The 23,899-nt window shown below is 40.8% G+C and overlaps 1 protein-coding gene across 1 annotated transcript in view; it reads left to right on the top strand.

Moving 5' to 3' along the window:
- Positions 1-23,899, top strand: part of LOC120784035 (thrombospondin type-1 domain-containing protein 7A) — a 134,925-nt gene that overhangs the window by 30,478 nt on the left and 80,548 nt on the right. Inside the window, exon 2 of the mRNA XM_040117452.1 lies at positions 18,364-19,198. Coding sequence (XP_039973386.1) covers positions 18,364-19,198 — 835 coding nt within the window. The remainder of the gene's footprint in view (positions 1-18,363; positions 19,199-23,899) is intronic.

Below are 23,899 nucleotides of genomic sequence, written 5' to 3'. Positions count from 1 at the left end.
AAATGTAACAGAGATGAAACAGAAGAGTGTTTCTGATTGTAATTTGGAGGCCTAATTATGAAATTCAAACGTTTCACCCTGATTTCACCTTCTTATTCTCTGTTTTCATCATACACTTCAGTGTGACATGAAATGAAGGCAAGCATGAAAAGAACTAACAGAAGGCGGTGGGTCGATGTGGTGGTACGATCACAGTCTGTCTGCTTTGGCCTGCTGTGTGCATGTGTATGTGTGCGTACAAGCATACATGCATGCGTGTGTGCGTTTGAACGTTTGAGTGTGTGCACGTATGCATATGTGTGCGTGCTTAAAATCAAGCTTGGCTCTGACATCCATATTCTCTGTCCAACACCTCCCACCTCCCTACTGCTGCCAAATTGGAGTCCAAGAAGGATCCCCTGTAGGCCCTGAAAAGTGGGCCTGCACCTCGATAAGTTCAGCAGCAACTGGCCTAGAAGTGTTGGTTTTCTTAAATCCGGTATGTTTAGCTGATTGGTAAAACACGAAACCCCAGTGTTGCTTGAATTAATAACCTGACAGGTGGTAATTTTCCATAAATGTTGCATCACCAGGGCTTTAATTAACGGAAACAAAATAATGTAGCAAAATTAATTTCTTGAACTTTAATAAATGACAAACATTCAAAGCCTTACTGTTGAGGAATGACTGTTAACATGTCACGTTTACATTACATGTTTTTTATTACACGTGCTGTGATATTTTGTGCGTTAGACTGATAGGATGGACGTGCTTTTAGCCACACTAGCAGCATGGCTCTAGGGGCAGCAATGTCGGTCGGTCGGTCGGTTCACCACTTTGGTCCAGGCTAAATTATCTCCATTGCTGGATGGGTCGGCATGAAATGTGGCACAGACAATTAACTTTACATCTACCCCATCACCAGGGCAACATTGGACTTGTTTGGTTTATGACTAAATACCAGCAAAACTAATGACATTCCCATTAGCCTAATCTGTACATTGAATATACTGATAATTGGCAGATGTTAGCATGCTAGCATCCTAACTTGAGATGATGAACATGGCTAACATTACACCTGGTTAGCATGTTAGCACTGTCATTGTAAGCATACGTGCTGACATTAGCATTCAGGTCAAAGCACCATTGTAACCAAGTACATGCAGTCTCACAGAGCCCAATAGCCAAATCCAATCCACTATGCCGGATTTATACTTGTGCATTAAGGCACTACACCGTATCTACAGTGCCTACATACATAGGCTGCTGGTGCCGGCAAAAACTGTAATTGGCTGCTTATGTTTTCCATTCATCGTTTTCCTGATACCAGTGGACGTTTTTTGAGGGGGAAGACAACATTAAGCAAGTTAAAGACTTCTCAGTAACAATAACAAAGCGATTGCTCTGCAAGCCTGGTCACCGCGATCGCCATTCTGTATGAATGAATGAACTTGAACACGCATGGCGGTAGTCTCTTATTCAGTAACGAGACTCAGCGAAATATCATTATACATTACGTATAATGTATACTCAGGTTCTGTAGATCTGTGTGTGTGGCTCACTGTCGCTCTGTATCACAAAGTAAACGACAGCATTTAAACATAGTTACTGTGGGGATTTTAAGGCAGGATACGGACTGATCATATCCAGAAACATGCGTCTGATGTTGCCGTGATGATACCAACCGCCGAACGCTCGACTATAAATCAAAACCTACGCTGTAGGCACCGGTGGAAGGACTCCCGTTAACCCCTTGTGTCGACTATAAATCCAGCTTTCGTCTTGTTACATTATTTCTTGTTCAGCTATAAAGCTGAATTATTATGGGCCTTCTTTTATCTTTTATTTGTCAATTTAGATGTCAATTTTTGACGTTGGGGAATGCTTCTTTGGTATCGCTCCCATTTACTCCAACTGTCTTCCGCGTTACTAGAGGTGATTGTTATAGGATTATGAGATGATTGTAATTGTATTGTTGTGTAATTCCAAGCTTTGTTGAAGCAGAGAAATGAAAATGTTCCAGTCCTAACACATGGTTTGATATGAAGTGCCTGTTTGGGAATACTTGAATGTCCTTGTAGCTGAGCTTAACGCTGAAATAATGAAATTGCGGGTAGATTTTCTAAAAAGCAGCTTGTGTAAGCTTTTCTCTAACAGTATCAGTCTGGAGTGAACACTAATAATTACTATTGGTGTCATGTTCCGCTGCATATCCCGTGTGAGCTTATTCTTATTGCCATATTACATTATTTTCTCTTCTTGTTCTATATATGCGACTATACCAGTTTGCCAGAAATAGTTTTTATTTGTTATAAACAGTCCGAATCAGAGCATGAAGCAAATAGCAATTGTCTGTAATGCTTTTATTTGCACAGTTGTTTGTTTTCGAACATTTAAGTCCATGAACACCCCCTAATTTCACAGCAATATATTGTTGAAGCAGATCCTACATGTAGTATTTTTAAATTAGCTGATTCCTAATAGTGTTGTCACGATGATTCTCATTGTTGTTGTGATTTACTGCACGTCCCCAGAGCTAATTTTAAACCCCTTGTTTTAGAAGGGGAGGCTGCACACTATCCTCGCTCTAGCACTGCTTGTCTATTGGATTGTGATGTAAAGTGTGATGCATTGTGGGAGGTGATAATCCAATCCCCAATGCTGGCACTCCTGAGGGTGGGAGATCTCACCATGTGATTGGAAAATTTATCTTAATAAAGTGACAGCTACATCATCAAGCCCCCCCCCGTCCCCCCGTCTCCCCCCCCCCAGGGCAACTGTGGCACCTGCACAGAACAACACATGCAGATATACTGCGGCACAGGTGCCCAGATACGCAGGAAAAAAAAAAAAAAACACACCTGTAACCTGTGATTTCTAACAAGTGCAGAAATATTAAAGCCCACAGCCCTTTTTTCATTCTGCTTGCACTTTCCCCTCACGTAAATTCATTCACAGATTGTCACTTCCTATGCATCCACCGTCAAGAAAAAATCCACACAGCATGAGCTTAATCCACAATATACAAAAGATTATCCAACTACTACATGCACATGGCTGGATATTACTGTCAAATGGGGATTTGTAACAGCAGATTAGAAAATGTGGATGCACATTATAGGAAACATTAAATGCAGCGGTTTGACACAATAATATCAACACCTGCAGAATATAATTCAATAACCATGCAACATACTGTACTAACTCGGTTTATAGTATATTAAATTTATGTTAGATGTTTTTGAATGACAGGATTTTCTCACTTACCTCTAGTGGGATCTATCCATGCAGATACTTTTCGCACTGTGCTTTAGAGTCATAGTGCTCCAAATGGGTCTGATCATTCTGCCCTCACCCAATACAACAGAGGTGCGTGGAACTGAACAATTACATTTAAAACATTCAACAGCAACGGGTGTTTCCAGAAAGAGTGTCCCAGTTAATCTGTCAGCAGTTTTCACAGCGACTCTGAAAGTAGTTCCAATGAAATCAATTGACAGCGAGGTCCGTGGATTATTGGATCTGGAAAGACACATTTGTGTTGAATTTTTTTTAAATGTAATTTTTTCAAAGCTTTGACAGACTCCTTGCACCGTCATTGTACACAGAAATCTCAGAGATACGGAAAATATTTGTAGGGCTAGATAAAGAGAAGAGAGAATAAGTTTGTTCAATTTATGATGAGATTAGTCACAGAAAGGTCTTTAGTTCAACTACGGTGGCCATTTTTTCCAACCCTGACTATTTAAGCCCCACTGGTACAAAGTCAATGATTTTCCACAGCAAGGTAAATGCTTTGTTTACCACGATGACAGGCTGGAGGTTTGCTGATTTTACACAAACCACAGTAGAGCCTCCTCTGCCATTTTTCATCTAACTAGTTCACTGTGGGTGTTTTTTCTCTTGTACTGTTCCTCCATGCAATTTTTAAAATTTATCTGCAAACAAGCAAATAGTGAATATTTTTATATCTTGCTGTGTGGATCACTACTTATTCGACCATAACACCGCTGACAATGTTCCACTGACCCTGCGATAAATAGGCTGCATTTCCTCAAGCTGCTTCACAATGAACGCCTCCCACGTGGAACATTTTTCTGATGTAAATCGGCAGGAAATGTTTGTAAAAATCAAGTTTTTATGTTATTAAATCGCTCTCCCTGTTACACTGTGGTGGCAAACGTAATCGCTGCCTAGATTATGTTGAGAGACAGTGTTTTTCTTTTAATGAATGAAGTACTACATTTATGCACCGTACTGGAGTCACATGGGAGTTGGTCAGGTTGGATGCTGGGCGTCCGTTCAGTACCAAACATTTTTCAAGACTGGCCAGATTGACAACATTTTGTCATTGTGTTGAGGAAAATGTGATCTGGTCACCATTATGTTTCCTTCAAAAAATACGGGCTTTTGCAAGTTAGTTGTATTTAAATGTAATTTGTAGGAGAGAGGGTTGTATATACACCTCCGGTGTAGCTGTAAATGTGATCAGTAAACAGAAAATTAGACTGATATCTGAAGTACAACGTAGCAACGTAGGAGTGAATGTAAACTCCAAACCAAAAGACTCAGTTGGAAGCTACAAATGTACTGAGAGCTGACGTATGAGGACTTTTAAAAACAGTACTTTCTCTCCAGTTGTCATCACAGCCACACATTGTTGAGTCAAGCTGTTTAGGGACATATGCGGCTTTTCGTTTTCGGGGGGAGACCTTCGGCTGGTCGGCCCTGGTCGACCCTGGTCCTAAGCACGACCAAAAACAGCAGCAATGAGTTGGAAGCACATGTAATCAAAGCTTTTGGCTGTGTGTATTTACTCTGACCACAGAGACCCGTCACCACTCCATATACGTAAAGGTGGGCAGTCAGGGGTTATAAAATATCATTAACACTTTGCAATGCAGCGGAAATTCAGTCCCACACCACAAATAAATGCCTCAAAAAATGCCCATGTATTTGAATCAGTGCTTCACCAAAAATCACAACGCTTCACAAAGGGGATATTTTTTCCAGCAAACTTGCGTTGGATGCTTTTTCATGGTACAGGGGTTCATGGCATTGTGTCCACCCCCTGCGCACCAAGGGTGGACAAGATATCAAGAAACACTTAAACATGGATGAATGAATCAGATTGTAAGTCTGGTTTAGGGAGGCTGCCTGGCTGACACCTAGTTTGAGCTCAGTGCACGTCGTCATGCCTTTGTGGTTGTATCTGTCCCCAAATGGCTGCAACGGGTCGCATACATATTGTATGTTTGTGAGGCTGAAATGGAGAGGAATTACCACACCCTGACTAGAAGAATACCAGCCACTGGGAAAACAAGCATCCCTGCTGGGTGCACTCCTCGTTCTTTCTCTGGTTTTTCTTGCCCACAGTAAAACGCCGTGACCAGTTTGTGTCACTGCTGCTCTTGTAAAACCTGCCAGTACAGTATACCACGGCCCAGAGGCTTTCATCCACGGGGCAGATTCACTGAGCCTCTGACACTCCCTGTGTGGCACTGAAACTTCCTTCACCCCAATTTCCCTAACCCAATACCCTTTGCCAAACTATCACTCCCCTTTAGGGAAGACATCCACAGGCCTGTCAGCTCAGATTTGAGTCAAGAAGTCAAGAAAACCAGACATGTGAAACGGCTCTGTGGCCAGTGGTGGAGGAATCAGGTTGTACTGGGCAGCTCCTGTGTATAAACGTGTTTATAATGTTTGTACTGAGTCACTACACAACAAGAACATTCATTTCTTGGTAAATAAAGATAAAACAGTCCACTGCAGAGCCCACTCATATTTATTTTTACCCTGACAGTGACAGGTATGGTCACTGTTATTTATTCTGCTTTCTCTTCAGTGTCTCTACTTAAAATTCAGAGGGTACTTTTCCTGGCTACAGCCTTAAAGAAGTTTCTGGGGACTTTATTACTAATGTGTCTTGATATTTCTTTTTTTTTACTATGACATTAAGATGATTTGAAGAAAAACACCGTGTCACTAATTTGTGTAACAAAGATCAGCTCTCTGAATTTGTTACATATTCAAGCATCAAAACTATTAAGTGTGATAGAAGCAATTTGTTTTCAGTCCAGTCAACAGACATCTCTTCCAAAGAGAACAAGAAAAAAACTCTTGTCAGTCATGCTTCCTGTCATAATATCATCAACAATTTCCTGTGTACCACACTGGCCTTTTAAGGAGGAAAAAAAACTCGCTCATTAGTGAGCCTTGCTACTGTGCATCATCACAAACGCCGGCGTTGTTGCTGTTGAGGGTGGTTAGACATCATTTTCTTCAACAAACTTGGCATGTTGAGTACAAGAACACAGCGTGAGAAACTCCTACCCCTTTTTCTTTTACTTAAGACCAGTGTTTAGTTTATTAGCCTCCACAGTAGCGGTTGCTAAGCTTCCTGTGGTCCACACGGTAAATCATTTTATTCCCCATCAGCTCGTAACACAGTTGTAAAACATGAATAGAAAATCCAAACTAAAAACTAAAAGGCAACAGTTGCATGACAAGTAATGATTATTACAGGGCAACCATCAACAAATACCAAATAACTGAGAGTAAGCTGTACAATCGGTGCACCCAGAGTTTCCAGGCTTCGTGATTTAAAAGTCAGGCTCAGTGCCAATGCAGAAGGTAGTGTGCACTGTACTTAATGTAAGAAGGTTGGAAGTAAGGATGCGGAGGTTTACCCAACTCTGCGTTCTGTCACAGACTTGCAATTAATGTTTGTGTTTTATTAACTATTACCAACATTACTAACGATACTGTATTTGCCATGCACAGATATTGTAAAAAGTGACACATTGTTATATTGGCAGTGGCATCATGATGATATGATCGGTTTATGTAATTGTTTTAAAATATTCTGCTATCAATATAATAAATAGTTCCAACAGAGCTGCAACTTCATTATCAGTCGATCTGTAGATTATTTTCTCACTTAATCGTTTATTAAAACGTCAGAAAACAGTGAAAAATCCCCATCTCAATATCCTAGCGCATAAGGTGATGTCATTAAATGTCCTGCTTTGCTTGACCAACCGTCCAAACCCCAAAAGAGAATTTAATACACTAATAATCGATTAATCAATTCATTATTGCACCTCTAAATTCCAAGCAAACTGTAATTAAAAAGTAACTTTAAGAGTTTTTCGATTGTGTCGAGGATCGTATTACATTTGAAGTTTTGATATTTGAGTTATGTCTGTGTAACGTACTTCATTGCTTCGAACATCCATTTGATTATTTTACATTTGATTTTCCAGACATTTGCCATATTGTGATAAATCAATATAGGAACGATACTTTATAAATATCTTTATATTGATATCATTCAGGAAAACTAAGTGTAGTTAGTAATATCAACCCGGTTTTAAGTGCATCTTTTGTTTTCTTAAAAATATTAGTAGTTAGTTCTCTGATGTTGTTTGGTAACATTCTGTAGAAGCTCTGACTGTGTTTTAAACTGTTGGTTTTGGGCCCAGGAGAGTTGAGCAATTTTTTACCTGAGAGGGATATATACAGCAGTGGTTCTCAGACTTTTTATATTCTGTTTTTCGGCTCTTTTTTCAGATAAAGTTATATTTACACAAAGTCAAGGCCATTTATTGAATGAGTGAATGGTTAACGCCGTTATGTAGTCACGAAACCATAAAAGGACAAGACACATCATGATCTGTCTGATTCAGCTCAGTGGGTGGTAATGATTGATTGATTGATCCATCCATCCATCACCTTTGTGTTTGCCTATGCTTGCTTCACAGTAATTTATCAAAACAGCTGGGGTGTTAGGGGGAAAAAAACAAAACAAAAAAGTTAGAGTTTTTACCAGGTGGGACTATTAGAGACAGGCGGTTAAATCAGTCACCGCCCACTGCACAGACGAGCTCAGACAGCACTGCTAGTCAAACACCAGGCTAATCGGCAGCTGGACGCATGTGCTACCCAACAGATTCTGCACCGTGATACATTATATATCCTCTTCATTTGGAGCAGACAGAGTTGGTCCGTCGTCTCCGTACCATTTGCTTTACAGTCCCTCTGTAAAGTAAATTTCTCCTTACTTTGCTAGAGTGTACTGCCAAAGCATTTATTATTCAATCTTAACTACACCAACCAGTTTGGGACCCACTGATGCACAGGATGTGTTTGGCCAGTGTATTTGAAAGGGGGTGACAAATAGTTAGGTATACCTGAAATCTAGCCTTCCTCATGGAGATTAGCAAGGTGGTGTGAAGGTTAACTTCGGTGGGAGCCATGACAGTCTATTACTCATATTGACAATACCAATACAGTGTGAACAATGAAGTTCTAGTGGCTGTGATCTCAGTGAAGTAGGGCAAAAGAGTTGAGGATACATCCATATGTTAGAAGACTGATGTTTCCAAGATAATTATTTTTATTGCTGTTTTGTTTCTTCTCAGGAATGTCAAGGTTACCGGATTCGTTTTGGAAGGAAACCAGGCTTCTTTCCTGGAACATGTTGTGTGCAATGATGTGTTGTGTTAACTTTTGCTGCTTAAGGTTTGTATGCATGTCGATCTAACAGTCATGTGTGTCATTTATTAGGCTGATGCGGAATAAGGAAGTGCATAATGGGAAAGTATGTAGTGTATTGATGAAATTTGCTGAATTTTAAAGCATCTGATATTTTTTCTGACAGACCTCTGCACAAACCATTGCTTTTGACTTGTTGGGAAGCTGTGTGTGTTTAAATTGCGAAGCAAGAATGGCTCATTTGAAGTCACACACTTATTTGTCGCTGTTGTTGTGGTGACAAATGGGGGAAGCGGTGTTACAGGCTGCAGGTGTTTCACTTTGGCTCGATGCCCGGTTCTGACCCTTTGACTCAAAGAATATGGTACATTTCTTTGATGTTGCATGTGGGTGTTGCTTGGTTTGGAGCGTGTTCTCCCAAATTTATCTTGTCACTCCTCCATCCTCTGGGGGTGTTTATGAGCTAACAGAGAAACATCAGAACAACAAGCTAGTCTTCCAGTTTTTGATGCTCACTTTTGGCTTCTTCCACTGTTTGTCATGCCTTTCTGCCTCAGCTACATTCCAGGTGCTTAGAAATTTAATAATGCAGCTTACCATTACCTGAATGTGATTTTTTTTTTTTACTGAAAAGACTGTAACTGCTGAGGATACCCACTTGATTTGACTGCTGAAGTGAGCCCCATGTTAACTTTGGTCAAATTTGGAGATGCATTTTTGGCGGTCAATGCAGAATCCCAGAGAATGAAACATGGCATCATGTCCACAAACTGGATTACCTCCATACTGCTCTTCTTCACTTGTTACCTGTCTGAGAAAGTGAGTTTGGGTGTCCGTGATTAGCCCAATGCATCCCAATGGCGGGGCCAGCCCTGTAAACGCGAATGCTCGCGACTGACTTGACGGAGAACGTGATAAAGTTACACCACTGGTCGGCCGAATGCCGCGTGACTAAGTGCTGAAGTTACACCATTGGTTGTTGCTCTTTCAAAATGAACAGATGCGAACGGTTTCTATTGCGTCATCAGGGGGGCGTTTACAGGCAGTGTTGACAACTTAGAGCCTTTGTCGCAAGATTTTTTGCAACTATTCACTCCCTTTTAGTGACTTTTCTTTGGACAAACCTTAGCTACTTTCTGTAGAAGGGAGTTGTCAGCATTGCCCCACGAGTGCAAGGTGCACCTCTCTATGCATCTCTTTCAACTGAAGGCACGATAGCTGCGTAGACGTGAATGAGCTTCTAACTTTCAATCTGAGTGATCATGTTACAAGTAAAAATAGCCGTTGTCTCTAACTTATGTGTGTGGTGATTTTGTCAGACGACGTTGCTGTTATAAAATTATGATTTGAACAGGGCAGGGCAGCAGCTTGGAAATGGCTTAGAAGTGACTGCCGGTTGACATCAGTTACTATTTCATACTTGTTCCATTGTCTGACAACAGGAAAAGGAAAACATGTAAATGAGAACAGCTTTATTAGGAATTTGGCTGCATTAAAATACTGTACATGTGAGCGCAGAGAGTAGAAGAGAAGCAAACAGATGAAGGACAGTCCAGCGATATACTAGGTATTGACATAGTCTTGTTTCGAAGAAACATTGCAATAGCATTGGGAATAGATCTCCCCACAGTCAGTATGAACAGGAGGAATGATTATATCAAATGACCAGTAACTCCATGTACATACGGGTCGGCTGTGGCTCAGGAGGTAGAGCGGGTCATCCGCTAACCAGAAGGGAGGTGGTTCGATCCGCGGCTGAGAATGTGTTTGTTTGTATAGAAAAGCGCTGTGAGAATGTGGCAGCGGCGTAAAGCACTTTGAGTGGTTGATAAGACTAGAAAAGCGCTATATAAGTGCAGTCCGTTTACCCTTTGAGTATTGTGTTAAGACAGATTTAAAAAATGTAGACCTATCCTTTAAAGCTGAATGATGAGCAAATTCTGACTGGTGCAGCAGGTTACCTAGTGACATATGAGTAAACACCATATCAAGATCAACATGATGGTTGAATGACATGGATACACTGAGCCACTTCAATTAAATTAGCTTCATATAATATTCAGTATTTCATTCAAAGGATTCATGTACTTTAACAAAGGCTACTGCTGTCAGGGATTGTACTACTGTCAATAGCAAACTGTTGCTATTGTAATGTGTAAATATGGAATATACCATATGTGGAGAGGAGCAAAGATTTAAAAAAGGAACCTATTTAACATTGTGTGACTTGTTGAAATGCCTGCCTCGCAGTTAGGTGCTGGACATGATGAGTAAAGAGTCATCAAAGAAGCTCCTTCAAGCCATGCAAGCACAATCACGGTATTACAGCTAATGAAATTTAGATCAAGTGTGCCTTAGTTAATGTGGCTTAGTGCCGCATAGCCCAGGGCGCTGATCACACTGAATGCAGGCCAGGGTTAACAATCATCCATGAATGCTAAGCTGCTCAAAGTATTCCTTCAGATGTTAAGTATTAGCCTCTGGTCCTTTTCCTTTCTCCTTTAACTTTTGCTCTTTTCCACGCTAACGTTTGATGAGCACTTTGGCCCATAAAGACCAAAAGGCTATTGATCAACTGGTGCTGAATAGTGACTTTTTGACCGTGCTCCATAAGGAATAGGATGTTGTGAATGGCAACACTATCTGTCTGAGAACAGTATTTATGGCTGGCTGTGCTCTTTAAACACAATAACAATGCACAGTTAGCCCTAGCCTCATGCAAAACAGATTTGTTTTGTAGCTGTTGGCGAACAAATGCTCTGCTGAGTTCAATGTGACTCAACATGGCAAGTTCAATGCGGTACGTCTCCCAAAGGCTATGCAAACATGCAATTATCACATTGTAGTTCATATGGTTAACTCTGTCTAAACTGTGAAGCTACAAAGAGAGTTGAGCATTCCGAAACTTGATTTGAGGTCGCCTTTTTTAACAACATAAAAACGGCAGGAATACAGTAGATTGAAACACCGCAGTCACGCTTTGAAACCAAAAAAGGTTATGTCATCAAACTGACATCTTGCAGTGTAACTGGAACTGATATATCAATTCAGGCATGTTTGAATGAGATTGAAAACACCATTAACATTCTGTAATTCATTAAAAAAGCTTCACTGGAGCGTTCGGATGATTCGCTCCGGCTCTTACGAAACCTTTAAAACACTATAAAAACACCAAAAGGAGGCTTTTTTTGTACGCAGCTGTATGCATTAACTAAATATTGTCATCTGTAAAATCAGACCTCTGTCAAATCATCTCTCTAAGCTTTGATGTAATCTGACAAGTTGACGGAACTGATTTTCATTTACTGGAACTGTGTGGGAGAGCCAATCCTTAGAGACCTGAGGCTTAACCAACATATACATTACCTTTAACTTCAGACTGCTGCTTCTTCACACTGTGCATCATTATACTGTGTAGGTCAGTCAACGAATATTCTATGTCAGATTATATAATTTAAAAAAAACAAAACAGCCATTTCATGGTGAAAATTTATATTCAATTGTGGGGGGGGGGGGGGGGCAGCTGTCGTCTTTGTGATTTTTCTCGTGGGCCTGAGCCGCTGCACTGAATGCACTGCCTGATGGACAGGAGTCACACAGTGTCACATTGGTGGACTGAAAATGAAATGTGGGTCAAGCAAGCAAACAAGCAAATAATTCGGCAGCAACCGTGTGGTAGTTATGGCAGAGAGCTCACAACCCAACTAAGCTGCGGAGGGTGTGATTCAATCTAAAAAGCCCCATTTGGAAATACTTCGGATTTTGGTCAGTAGACGGCAAAATTGTGGAACCTCTAGGTTAACGGTGTATGCGAGCTATGTAAGGTACAGTTGGCCCCACAATTCCAGTACTAGCAACCTGAAGGCACATCTTGAAAATGTGCAGCCTAGTTGTTATGTCTCTCGTTGTATTTTTTTTGCCCTCTGATGAACATAATGCACAAAGGTAGATGTTCGAATGGTTCGAACCTATGTGTTTTTTAGAAGGAATAATTGAACCTCATTTCTGGCCAATTTTGATGGTGCTAAAACAGTGGATACACATTTACTATATATAGGATTTTGACAGTGTTCAGCTGCAGCTATGTTTCCACTAAAAGTGGAAAGGTATTGTATACTCAACATTGCACCGTGCTTTACGAAAACTTCATTTTACTGATTGAGCAAACCACCTTGTATCTCATTCCACATTATTCATGAAGCTATAAATGACAGGCTGACTAATTTGAAGTCAAGACACAACTACTGGCTGCAGGATTGTAGAGAAGTGCCAGCCAGACGGGCGAGATGATCCTGAGATGAACCCTGACCCCGTCAAGAAAAGGGTCCTGTCTTCAAGGGCGAGACTGAGATGCTGTGGATTTGAGAAATAATAAACAAACACAAGCAGAAACAGAGAGAGAGCTACACAGTGAGCCATTCATTAGTGAAGCTGGCCCTGTGGGGACAAAGAAGCTGTTCATTAAATAGACACCCGAGGCCCAGTCAGAGATCAGTCTCTCAGCCCGACAGTGAGGACATTACAGTCCATATATATTGTTCAAAGCAAGGGTCCTCATTATGGGGCCCGGGGACTACCAGGGGACCTGTTTGAGGGATCCATGGGGCCCAGAGTTAAACAGAAGACAGCTAATTTTATTATAATTGAAGTTGAGTTAGCCAAAAGTAACTGCAGAACTTTTCATATTCTTTTTGGTGACTTTTCAGTTTTTTAAACTTCAATAGGGCCTTAAGGCTCCCTGGTTTTAAAGTGTGTGTGAAGGTCACTTCTTTTGCATGTATTTGAAAAGAAGGAGTTATTTTTCTATGGTCATTGCAGTTAAGTTATCCCATTATAAGAGGAAAGATGAAATAAAAGCAGAGGTATGGGTAGGAATATAGTGTCAATATGGCCATTGGGTTTTATAATTAGAGGCCAATGTTTAGAACTATATTTATATACTGTATATATAATCATAATATACCATTTAAAGGTTTTTTCATGATTGTTTAACAATTGATTCATTCGAACTACACTGTAATTATCAGCACGTTTCATTACTATAAATTCCTAAATTAAACATTTTTCTATTTTATATTATAATGTCAGCACATGTTCCTCCTCATTCATGAATTTACCATCAGAACAGGTCCTCTGGCCACTATCCTCTTGTTTCCAGTGTGCTGCTCATCTCTTACTGTGCTGCGGTGACAGCAAATACAGCACAAACACAAACGCATTGACAGAGGTCGCTGCTCCAGACATGCACGGATCTCTAATTTGCCTTCTGAAGCAAATATTATGAACAGGAGGTATTAGGCTGAGCAGACACTTCCAACAACTACAAAACAAGTTTCCAACTTGCAAAGCTGTAGCCACTTTTATGCTCTACTATTATTTAGTGTTCCAGATACACAAGTTCAAGTTGAACTGTCTAGTTTTCAGATGTATTGCCAGGGTGCTGAGTTTAAATACCGAGTCAGATTATTCTACCTAGGATCCAATCATAGTACGTAGATATCACAAACCAAGAGCGTTTTGATCACAGCATTTGTACTCTCCACCTATCACAAGTCCCAGTATCACATTGATCAAAGAAGGACATACGGTACATTCCAAAGAATGAACAAATTGAGGTTTTACTTTAAATAGCATTGGAGAGAATGGAGAATCTGTTAGGTCATGTTTTAATTTGAATTTCAGCACATGATGGAAAAGGTGGATGTGCACTGTGCCGGAAGTGTACATATATGCTCAGGAGAGAAAAACAATGACTCATGACTGCGATTGACACCCGTCAATCAAAAGGCATTGATTAACCATTGTCACACCTGGTATCAAAGATATTAATAATGTAAAAAGGATCCTTCCTTTTTTAATTAACACAATTCTCCCAAGAGAAATAACAGCATCAGTCAGTTAAGAAAATGCCCGAAAGGCTCTTTTAACCATGACGAAGGTCTCCTAACCTTAACGAAGTATTCATTTTAATCCAAACCCAGATGCTTTCGTAATCGTAAGTGTGTAGTTATTTTAACAAAACCATGATCTTTACCTCGGCCCTAACCAAGTTGTTTTCTGTGCGTAAACTTAACCAAATCAGAGCCGTAGCATTGTTACATCATAAAACTGACTTTATTTTTTCAATAGTCATTTGTAATGGTTTTGGCAGGCAGTGGCAAATCATATTGTCCCGCCAATAGGGGTGTCAAATCAGAAAACACTTGCACCTGACGTTCTGGACAGAAGCTTACATTTTTGTCGTTTCATTTGGAGGCTTTATTGCATTTATCCTAACCACTAATCCTGTGATCATCCAGGGCTCCTGGGTCCGTAGCCTGTCCCAGCACACTACTGTTAGACGATGGGGCACACCCTAAACACACGCACACACACAAAAGGAACCATATATTCTCTGAAATATTATTACATTTACATACATATTACACTTTTGTGGAGTTTTTTGTCTCTCTATACAGTATTTATAGAGCTGAGTAATGCCTGCTTACCTTACTAACTTTTGATTGAGTTACACACAGCATTGATGTGATTGTGCCTCCTGTTCAACATAAAATCTGAAAGCAATGCAAAGCCTTCAGAGGTTATCAGTCAATTCACTATCAGCTATAATAATGAACACTCTGAGAAAGGATATTTTTGTCGCCGAAAAATAAAACTAAATTTACATTTAGATTGCACAGGTCTGAGCTCTCTACACGCAATCTATGCAAGCCCCTGCAAGAACGTGCGCATGCTTGCAAATGTCGAGTTTTCTGTTTAAACAGTGGGACAAAACTTGGAGACAGCTGCAAAGATCTAACATAACAAAACATGTCATATAGGATATCAGAAACAGAATAGGATTCATCTATAAGAGGACAAGACACAAAACACACCGGTCTCTTACTTTGCTACCTTAGATCAGGGTTGAATAGGGTCAAGTATTGTGACCCATATTTGTTGGGGTTTGTTTCATTCCACATTCCCGAGCTGCGAGTGTTGAGCATAAGGGCTGGACTGGAGAATTGTACTGATGAAGATAACTTCTATCTTGGATGGCTTAGATTTGGATGGGAGGGGTTATATTTTGGTACCAGACAACCTGTCTAATTCTACTGCATTTTAGATTTTGGATGAGTGTTTTTCTCCACTGCATTTTCTCTTCTCCTCCTTAAAAGTCAATATCAGGCCTCGAAATAACATTGTGTGTCTTTGTCAGTTTGTGTTGTGAAGAAAAAACTTCCAAGACACCTTTTTCTGTTATTGGATTAAAAAAATAAACATCACATAGAGTATATGGCGTCAGACAAACACCTGATAGGATTCGTCTGGGGAATGCTGAATGTATTTTACCCTCATACTCTTGTTCTTAACCACAGTTTCTAAAAACCACTAAGTACAAAGTAGCATGATATGATCTGGAGCTATAGATGACCAGAAAACCTACAAATCAATTAATCGTAGGACATTGATCTAGTGTGTTGATACAGCAGTGAGTCATTTAGATCATGGTTTGAGGCTCCTGTGAACGCAGCATCGTGTTGACTGAGGATAGATCCTGTCAACACTATCAGCAGCTGAGATCAGCAACAAGGCTCCAGTCAGCCCCATCAGAGGAAATGATCGCCAGAAATGTGCTCCAGATTGTCTGCCCCGTTCTGATTTTTAACTCTGCATGGCCGTGGGTCAGTGTGAGCTGCCCTCACCCTTGTTGCCCAATTGCCCACCAAGGGTCCAATCAGCCCCAGGCCACATGCTAAAACAATTGATTACCTAAGAGGTTAATGTGAGGTGAAATTTGAAGCTACGCTATTAGTCTCATTTCCACTCCGTTGTAGTATCAATAGCCTTTGGATAACAGGGTGAGTGCAGCCACCCTGTGTTAATTGGTGTTTTTCAACTTGCTTGGAGTAGCAGCTGTGTTGGGTTAAGACAGTTCTCATGGTGAGAGCTAAGTTTTCTTTGGGGAGAAAAACAAAAATAGGCCCTTTCTTCTCGACTTTACTCCATGCAGGCTTAAAGTCAAAACTGAAAAGTTAAACCACCAAAGGCAAAACCACCAGAAGGCCTGTGATTAAAAGCTTAAATGTAATAAAATAGTAGCTAAGTCTTTTAGTCACGTGAGCAGTGCAAATATCTGTTTATGAGCTTTCTAGTATTTGACACAAGAGATATTTACCTTCTGTAGAGGAGCAATAGATAAACACAAAGCAAACATAATACTGTGCATCTGCCTTGGGTTGATAGGGTTGTTGAGCAACATATCAGTAAATGATTTTAGGACAATACCATGAGAAGGCAATCAGCATCACAAAACATTTCAGGTGTTAAAGGATAAAGCTGGTGTTGTTCTATATTTCTCTAATTGATAACAAATCCCACGAAAACACTGTGTTATTTAGTTTCAGTACTTTCTGACCCCCCTACCCAGTCTGTGGAACTCGGTCCAAAGGCAACTGGTTTCTAATGAAGATGTAATTATTTAAAAATGGGTTCCAAATGTATAGTTTCAGTGTTAAAAAGGCTAGGTAATGGTCATTGTGGTTTTTAGCACGCGTTACAGATCAAACCGGAATTAATAGTGCATTTGTTGGAGATTATTTTCAGTGATGGATTAATACACATTTGGTGCACTAGTGGGTATTTACCGCAGAATTTACGGTCTATGTGGGATTGATTCAAAATTAACCACGGTGCCAATGTTCATTGTAGTGAAAGAACATGTGGCTATTGTTTTGGTCTTTTCATTGGATTCGTTGACAGTAAGAAAAATTATTGAATAGTGTCAGCTTCATCCTTTAAGGCTAAAAAGCTTTCTTCGTGAGCCAAGAATTGCTAGTATTTTCTACTTAAAACAAATATGTGATTGGGTGTGATTGTATGAGTACCTCTTTACTACCCCAGTCCTGTTCTTGGTTTGTTGAATCCCTACTGCAATTAGCAAGAGGGGATAAGGGGAGGCTTTGCCAGAGACTTGTGTACAGACAAATACATTTTATTGATATTTGTGGCAGTTCCTGTTAGTTGCCAATAGAGTTTGATAAATGCCACAGATTACTCATGGCCCCTGTAAAAAGGCTTTCAGACACTTGTCTTTGATCACCTATAATCCCCACAGTTGCACGTCGTATTTGCATTGCCTAATCATCCCTCCCCTTTCCTGTAGCACGGTAGCACTCAGACAGGTTTTACCGTGCACCAAGAAATGTGGAGTCTGGCCTAAATGTAGCACAAAAGAATGTGACAGATTATTTCAATTGACTTTGACATATTTTCTTCACTCACACAGCACCTGCTGTGGGTTGCCAACAGCTTTTCAACACATTTTACAAGAGCCTGTGAATTTACTGTGTCATCCTTGAAGATGCATTATATGCTTTTCCTTAGTTTGCAACAAACTAAAGTAAACTGCCTCCGTTTTTCTTTGGTATTAGACGTTTGAAGTGTTTGACTAATTGGTGCTTGCATAATATGGATTTCTGTTTTAAAAGAACATAAGAGTTTTCAAATGGCATCATTGATCTCCATTGATCGTTACTACTTTAACTACAGGATGTTTGATAATTCTACACTTCCAGTCAATTCGCAACCTGTGTAATTATGTCTTGTTTTATTTTAAAATGATCCATAACCCAACAATACGCCTTGATGCAATCTCTCAACTTTCCCAATCTGAGGAGCATTATTCTTCTGATTTTCAAGCGTAAAGTAGAACTGATATAAGGGCTAGGATGTTTCCTCTTCAGTCTGTTTTGCTTGTGCTTTGTTATGTGTTAAAGCTATTTACTCTAGAGGTTTCTTACAGTGCACCAGACTTTCTTGCTTGGAGTTACATCTGAAGCCGAATGGTTTATTGTTTCATATGTTACGCCATTGTAATTTTGAGCCTGTCCATTTGTTTCCCAGGTCCTTGGGGAAGGTGCATGGGTAGTGACTGTGGCCCGGGTGGCAGCCAAAGCCGGGCAGTCTGGTGTGCCCATGTGGAAGGCTGGACAACGCTCCACACCAACTGTGACCAGGGCCAGCGTCCCTCCAACCAGAGAAACTGTTTCCGTGTGTGTGACTGGCACAAGGACCTTTATGACTGGAAACTGGGTGCCTGGAATGAGTGCGTGCCAGTGTCGGCAAGGACCTTTGGGGCCCCACGGCCATTCACATGCAGTGGAGGCGAAGAGGGCATTCAGACCCGGGAGGTGGGCTGCATACTCAAGTCTGACAGCTCTCCAGCAGAGGATGCCATCTGTGAATACTTTGAGCCCAAGCCTCGCCTGGAGCAGGCATGTTTGATCCCTTGCCCCCAGGATTGTGTGGTTTCTGAGTATTCGCCATGGACATCCTGCTCGAAAACGTGTGGAACAGGCCTCAGGAACAGAGTCCGCAGTGTGCTGGTTCCTCCACTTTTTGGAGGCGCTGTTTGCCCCAACCTAACTGAGTTCCAGTCCTGTAAACCAGGGCCTTGCACGGGTCCAGAGGGCATGTACAGTCTCAGGGTTGGAACGTGGAGCCCTTGCGCCCTCCCGCAGACTCGGACAGCACGACAAGCCAAGCGCAGGAAAGGTAAAGGCCAGGGGCTCAGGGAGCGGGCAGGAGTGAAAGATCCAGAGACCAGAGAGCTTATCCAGAAGAAACGAACCAGAAACCGCCTCAACCGGCAAGAGAGTCCATTCTGGGACATCCAGGTGGGCTACCAGACTCGGGATGTGACCTGCATACATAGGAATGGGAGCGCTGTGGCACGCAAGTGAGTGGCAATATTTTTATGTTAATGTGACATTCAAGGTAATATGTTTGTTTGTTTTTTTCCTGCAGCACTCTTAAATTGTATAGACCTTTAATTTTCTTGCAAGAGCAATGATGAGAAATCCACCAAAATTATATCTTAAAAGCAGAATGAACACTGATGTTATTTGTTTAACTTTAAGACAATCACCTCCTACCTTACAGGCCTTTAACAGAGGTGATGCATTCATACAGTGTATTAATTTCATCTATATGTTTGTCCTTTTTCATATGAGTATTTATTCATTTACTAAATATTCCTTTCTGTGTTTCTATCCATCTAGCTTATTTTTCTCATATTTCTGTGTAGCTTTGATGTTTAGGTGTACTGGTCCTTATTTAACCGGGTTTCTAATAGCTGTACATGATGCCAAATTTGCTTTCCTCAAAGCACAACTACCACAGTGTATTTGATGTCAACTTCCAAGGATGAATGCGACAAAGCAGCTCATTTTATGACGTGAAATCAATCTTAGCCACAACTTTGTGTGATACTTTTTAAAATAAGGCAATTTTCTGGGTTCTGTTTTCTGGTTTTGAGTGGATGTGTAATGATGTGTTTCATGAAAAAGTGAACGAATCAAGTATCACTCAAAATGTCACGTGTAAAATGCTTTTCTTGCTAAGGCATAAAGTCAAATTGCTACAGTAAAACTTCCGAAGGGAACAGTAAAGGGAAGGTTTGTTTTCTGTGTTTAAAGGTTTTAGGCATACAACTGCTAGGGATATTAAACGCTCACTTCACCCAAATAACAAGACAGATGTTTTGTCACATACCAAGTCACGCAGATAATGTAGTTTCCGTTTAAGTTGCCAACATTTTGAGATGCAAGTGATGGATATTTCAAAACCAAAACTAGGAGTAAGTGAAAAAATGTGTTTATGATTTAGGAATCAAGTGTGTAAGAAGCATCCCTTGTCTGTGAGAGATAAAACAAGTCGTCAACTTTAAGCAGTATCGTGACGTACAAAACTGGAGCTCCGTCAAACAAATAATTACTTGAATAGGTAATTGAATTATGCCTTCAGTGGGCCTACTATCCAGAACACAAGCTGTAACTGTATGAGTGCAGATCCCACTTGGTAAACCCAAGTGGGATCTAACCTCTTGCCCTGACATTATTATTGCTGCGAGCTACAAAGTCACACTCTCTGACTGATAATAAGACAGATCAAATGGCTCTCAATTCCCACCCATTTCTCAGCAGAAGTCTGCCTGACATGCACATCAAACATTTACACCCAGGAAACGAATCTGCCACCAGTCCGCAGAGAGGAAGGCGCCATTAACGCAAAGTCTTACCGTAGGCGTGTAGATATCAACAATATATTCTGTTTGGAAAGTGCATTTGGTAAATACACGACGGTCTAATTGTTACACTGTAAGTGTCAGGCTGGGCCGATGTCGAAAGTCTCTCCCACAGAATCAGTCAAGCAAAAATATTGTCACTGACTTGTTAGTGTTGTTATCATTCATTATTTTATTACCGCATTTACACATGACTCTTGTAGGATCGGATCGCTATCCAACATCGAAAAGTCCAAGTGTGGATGCAACCAAGAAGTGTTAGAGACAGACTGAAATCCAGAATCGAAAAGGTGTAAATGCATCCATCTCTCCATGACACATCATTCTCCTACTAGCTATAACTGTGTCAGTAAACATGGAGGTAACCACATATGGTTTCTTTTTTCCTTTTGGAAACATAGCATCGGTACTGCGCATCACAAAAAAAATACAGCCTTTTCCCAAGCGGAATACCCAAGCCCACCCCTCCCAAATACAGAAACAAGAGGGGCGAACGGAAATACAGTGGCTATCTGAAAAATAAAGCAACAAAGGTTCAAAACAAGAGAGACAATACAATCCTAAGGGAGAATAAACAGGAAATCACCATCATCATCCACGTGCTTCCATCTCATCCTTTCACTTGTGCATTTATAACAGGAATACACACGTCCCGCTTGAGGAAGTGTTTTTCTGTTCTGACACACATCCTATATGACATTCCTTCATACGCAGCAACTTTTCCTAACGCTCTCTCCCTGTGCCAATTCCCGGCAGTAATTTGCCATCCAGTCATTACTGCTGTCTGGGTCCAGTCCTGCGGTGACTGAGGAAAAAGCAGGTAGCGCTCCCCGTGATAATTGCAGCTGACGTGACACTGAAAATGACAGCGAAATTGCTCGGTTTTCCCCACGGCTGATTAAAGCAACGGGAAGAAAAACCAGCTCCAGTGATTTCAACACATGCGGTCTTGCAGATGACATTAAAATGTTTTCTTAGCGTTTATCAGGTTCCTGCGACTGTGAGAGCTGTGCAGGGTAAGGAGCGGCATAAGTGAGAGCCCGTGCACTTTTTGCCTCACTCATAGTCCAGTCAAGTCAGTTCGTGGAGACAGCTGTTGTTAGCTAGATAGCTAAACAGATGTTGTGGTGAATGTTTTTGGTTTTTAGGAAGGTACCGAACAGCTTCAGCTTCCATCACCACCTTCTGATCTAGAGAAGGGCTGACCCTCATTTGCATGGGGCCCAGGAAAACAAATAAAGAATGAAATCAGATCTGTAATGCCTATTGTCGAGCACGTCTACTATATTGACTCCTAAACCCAGATTGCACTATTTGGCTGTCAAAAGAAGTCTTTTAGCCCTCCAGAGTCTCCACGGATTGATCCCTTTCTCAAATTCTAATTAGATACTACTTAAACGTAATTGTGGAGGAATTTCAAAATTGCTTCATTGATTCGGCGAAAAAAAATTATAGAACATTAAATGGTAATTAGTGATTTATGGTTGTTTTGTGACAACATGTATTGATGTTATTCGTAATAGCCCTCTGATTTCTACATTACATGACTGTAACTCAGTCAGTAATTTTTCTAAAGAAGTGTTATTGTGGATCTAACATCTCTTTTTCTGTTCCTCGCCTTGACAGTAACTTAAAATGTCATCCCCGCTCCCTAGAAACTTGCATTCGGGTCTTTCGTAGGGTCTCTGATCTCCAGGAAAGAATCAGTGACAGTGTCAGTAGAGCGAGCCTCCATTCACATCACAAATCTGTCACAAGCCACTGTACTCTAAGATTTGATTAATTATGTACTAAGTCTATTCATTAATGCTTTGTTGGCGCCAAGCTCTCAGCAGTGACTGGGATCAAATATTTCAAAGGAACCGTGAAAACAACTCACATGCCCTTAGGAGCATAAATATTAATCCTTGACTTGTTTATTTCTTGTTCTGAAATATTCATAGTTGTTTATGCCACTTTCGGAAAAGTGGAACAAACTTCCCAGTGAAGCAATAACCCAGTCATCTCCTAGCCAGACACTCTCTGAACATCTTGCTCACTTCATTTCCAATTTTGTTTGATGAACATCTGTCTTTGGGCTTTTACTTTCTCCACAGTCCTCGGCTCGTTCCAAACAGGCCACTTTCTTACAACTCACTCTTCTGCCTGTGTCTGTCCTCTTAGTCAGGCTTGCATCATGAGCATTTTTCAAATTTTTGTCCCACTGAGGGGGGTTAGTCACATTACATCACTGCATTTAATGCTGAGGGTCCCATGTGGTGCTGTAATTTTGACTCTCATCTTTTTTGGCACAACTTCTCTGCTCAACGTTTTGTTTTTTTTTTCCCCCTCCAAGGGTCTAAAGCTGTAAAAAGGCTTCCTTAATCACTTGACCCACATAGAATTATGTTTTTAGACCATTTCGGCGGCACACTATTTTGATTAATACAGTTCAAGTAACGAGCATCCAAGTGTTTAAATATGAAAACTCTCTGACTGCCTGAATTTTGTCTGAAAGCCCTTGGAGTCCATTGTTGCAAGTTGCTGTGTAAAACCTAAAGGCTTAAACATTTTTCAGACATCATCTCACTTATTTAAATAGAGAATGATTGTGTCCTCATTCTGTCTCAATGACTGAGATGAAGAAATAATGACTTCTTTCTGCAACTTTGAAATCTCCACAAAAAATACGCGGGCATACACACAACAAACGGCAAAGACTCAACAGATCCATCTGCAGCGAAAATGGGTCATTGGCTGCATTAGGGGCTTTTTAAAACACAAGAAGTTCCATCTGAGCCATCACCCTCAGTGCATCTCATTCACTGTTTATATTCCTCATTGTTTTTCTCTGATGCAAAACGAGCCGGCACACCGACCGTGTTTGGCAGAAAAACAAAACTAAGATTTTTCACAGTGTCGCTTCAGTACCACTTCAAAGACTGCAGAGGTGTTTTAATCTGCAAAGATGCAGCAGTTAAAGAAAAAAAAGGGGGAAAAAAACACAGCTCTTACTCACCTCATACATTTCCTCATTTATACCAAAAGTCTGAGTTGCTGGAGGTGAACTGTGGTGGCAACGTCTAAATGAGAGGTTTCTAAATGAAGCAGAGCTGTAATTAGCACTAATAGCTCGTCAGCTGCATCGCCTCAAGGGGAAAGACATCCAGACTGAGTAGCAGAAAGCAGTCGGCTTTAGTTAGAACAAATTTCTAATGATTCGAAAGGGGCCCAAGGAGGACGCGTTATTCATTACGTCTAAATGCTATTTAGATGATCAAAAGATGCGTGTGAACAGTTGATCAGAGGTTGTTTTGGCATTCTTAACACTTAAGACTGACGGGTATACACGCCATGCCACGCCACTCCTATTTT

The sequence above is a fragment of the Xiphias gladius genome, chromosome 22 (assembly GCF_016859285.1).
Source record: "Xiphias gladius isolate SHS-SW01 ecotype Sanya breed wild chromosome 22, ASM1685928v1, whole genome shotgun sequence".
In the NCBI taxonomy this organism is placed as follows: Eukaryota; Metazoa; Chordata; class Actinopteri; order Istiophoriformes; family Xiphiidae; genus Xiphias; species Xiphias gladius.
Note: the sequence above shows the minus strand (reverse complement) of the source record. Positions and strands in the feature narration are given on the sequence as shown.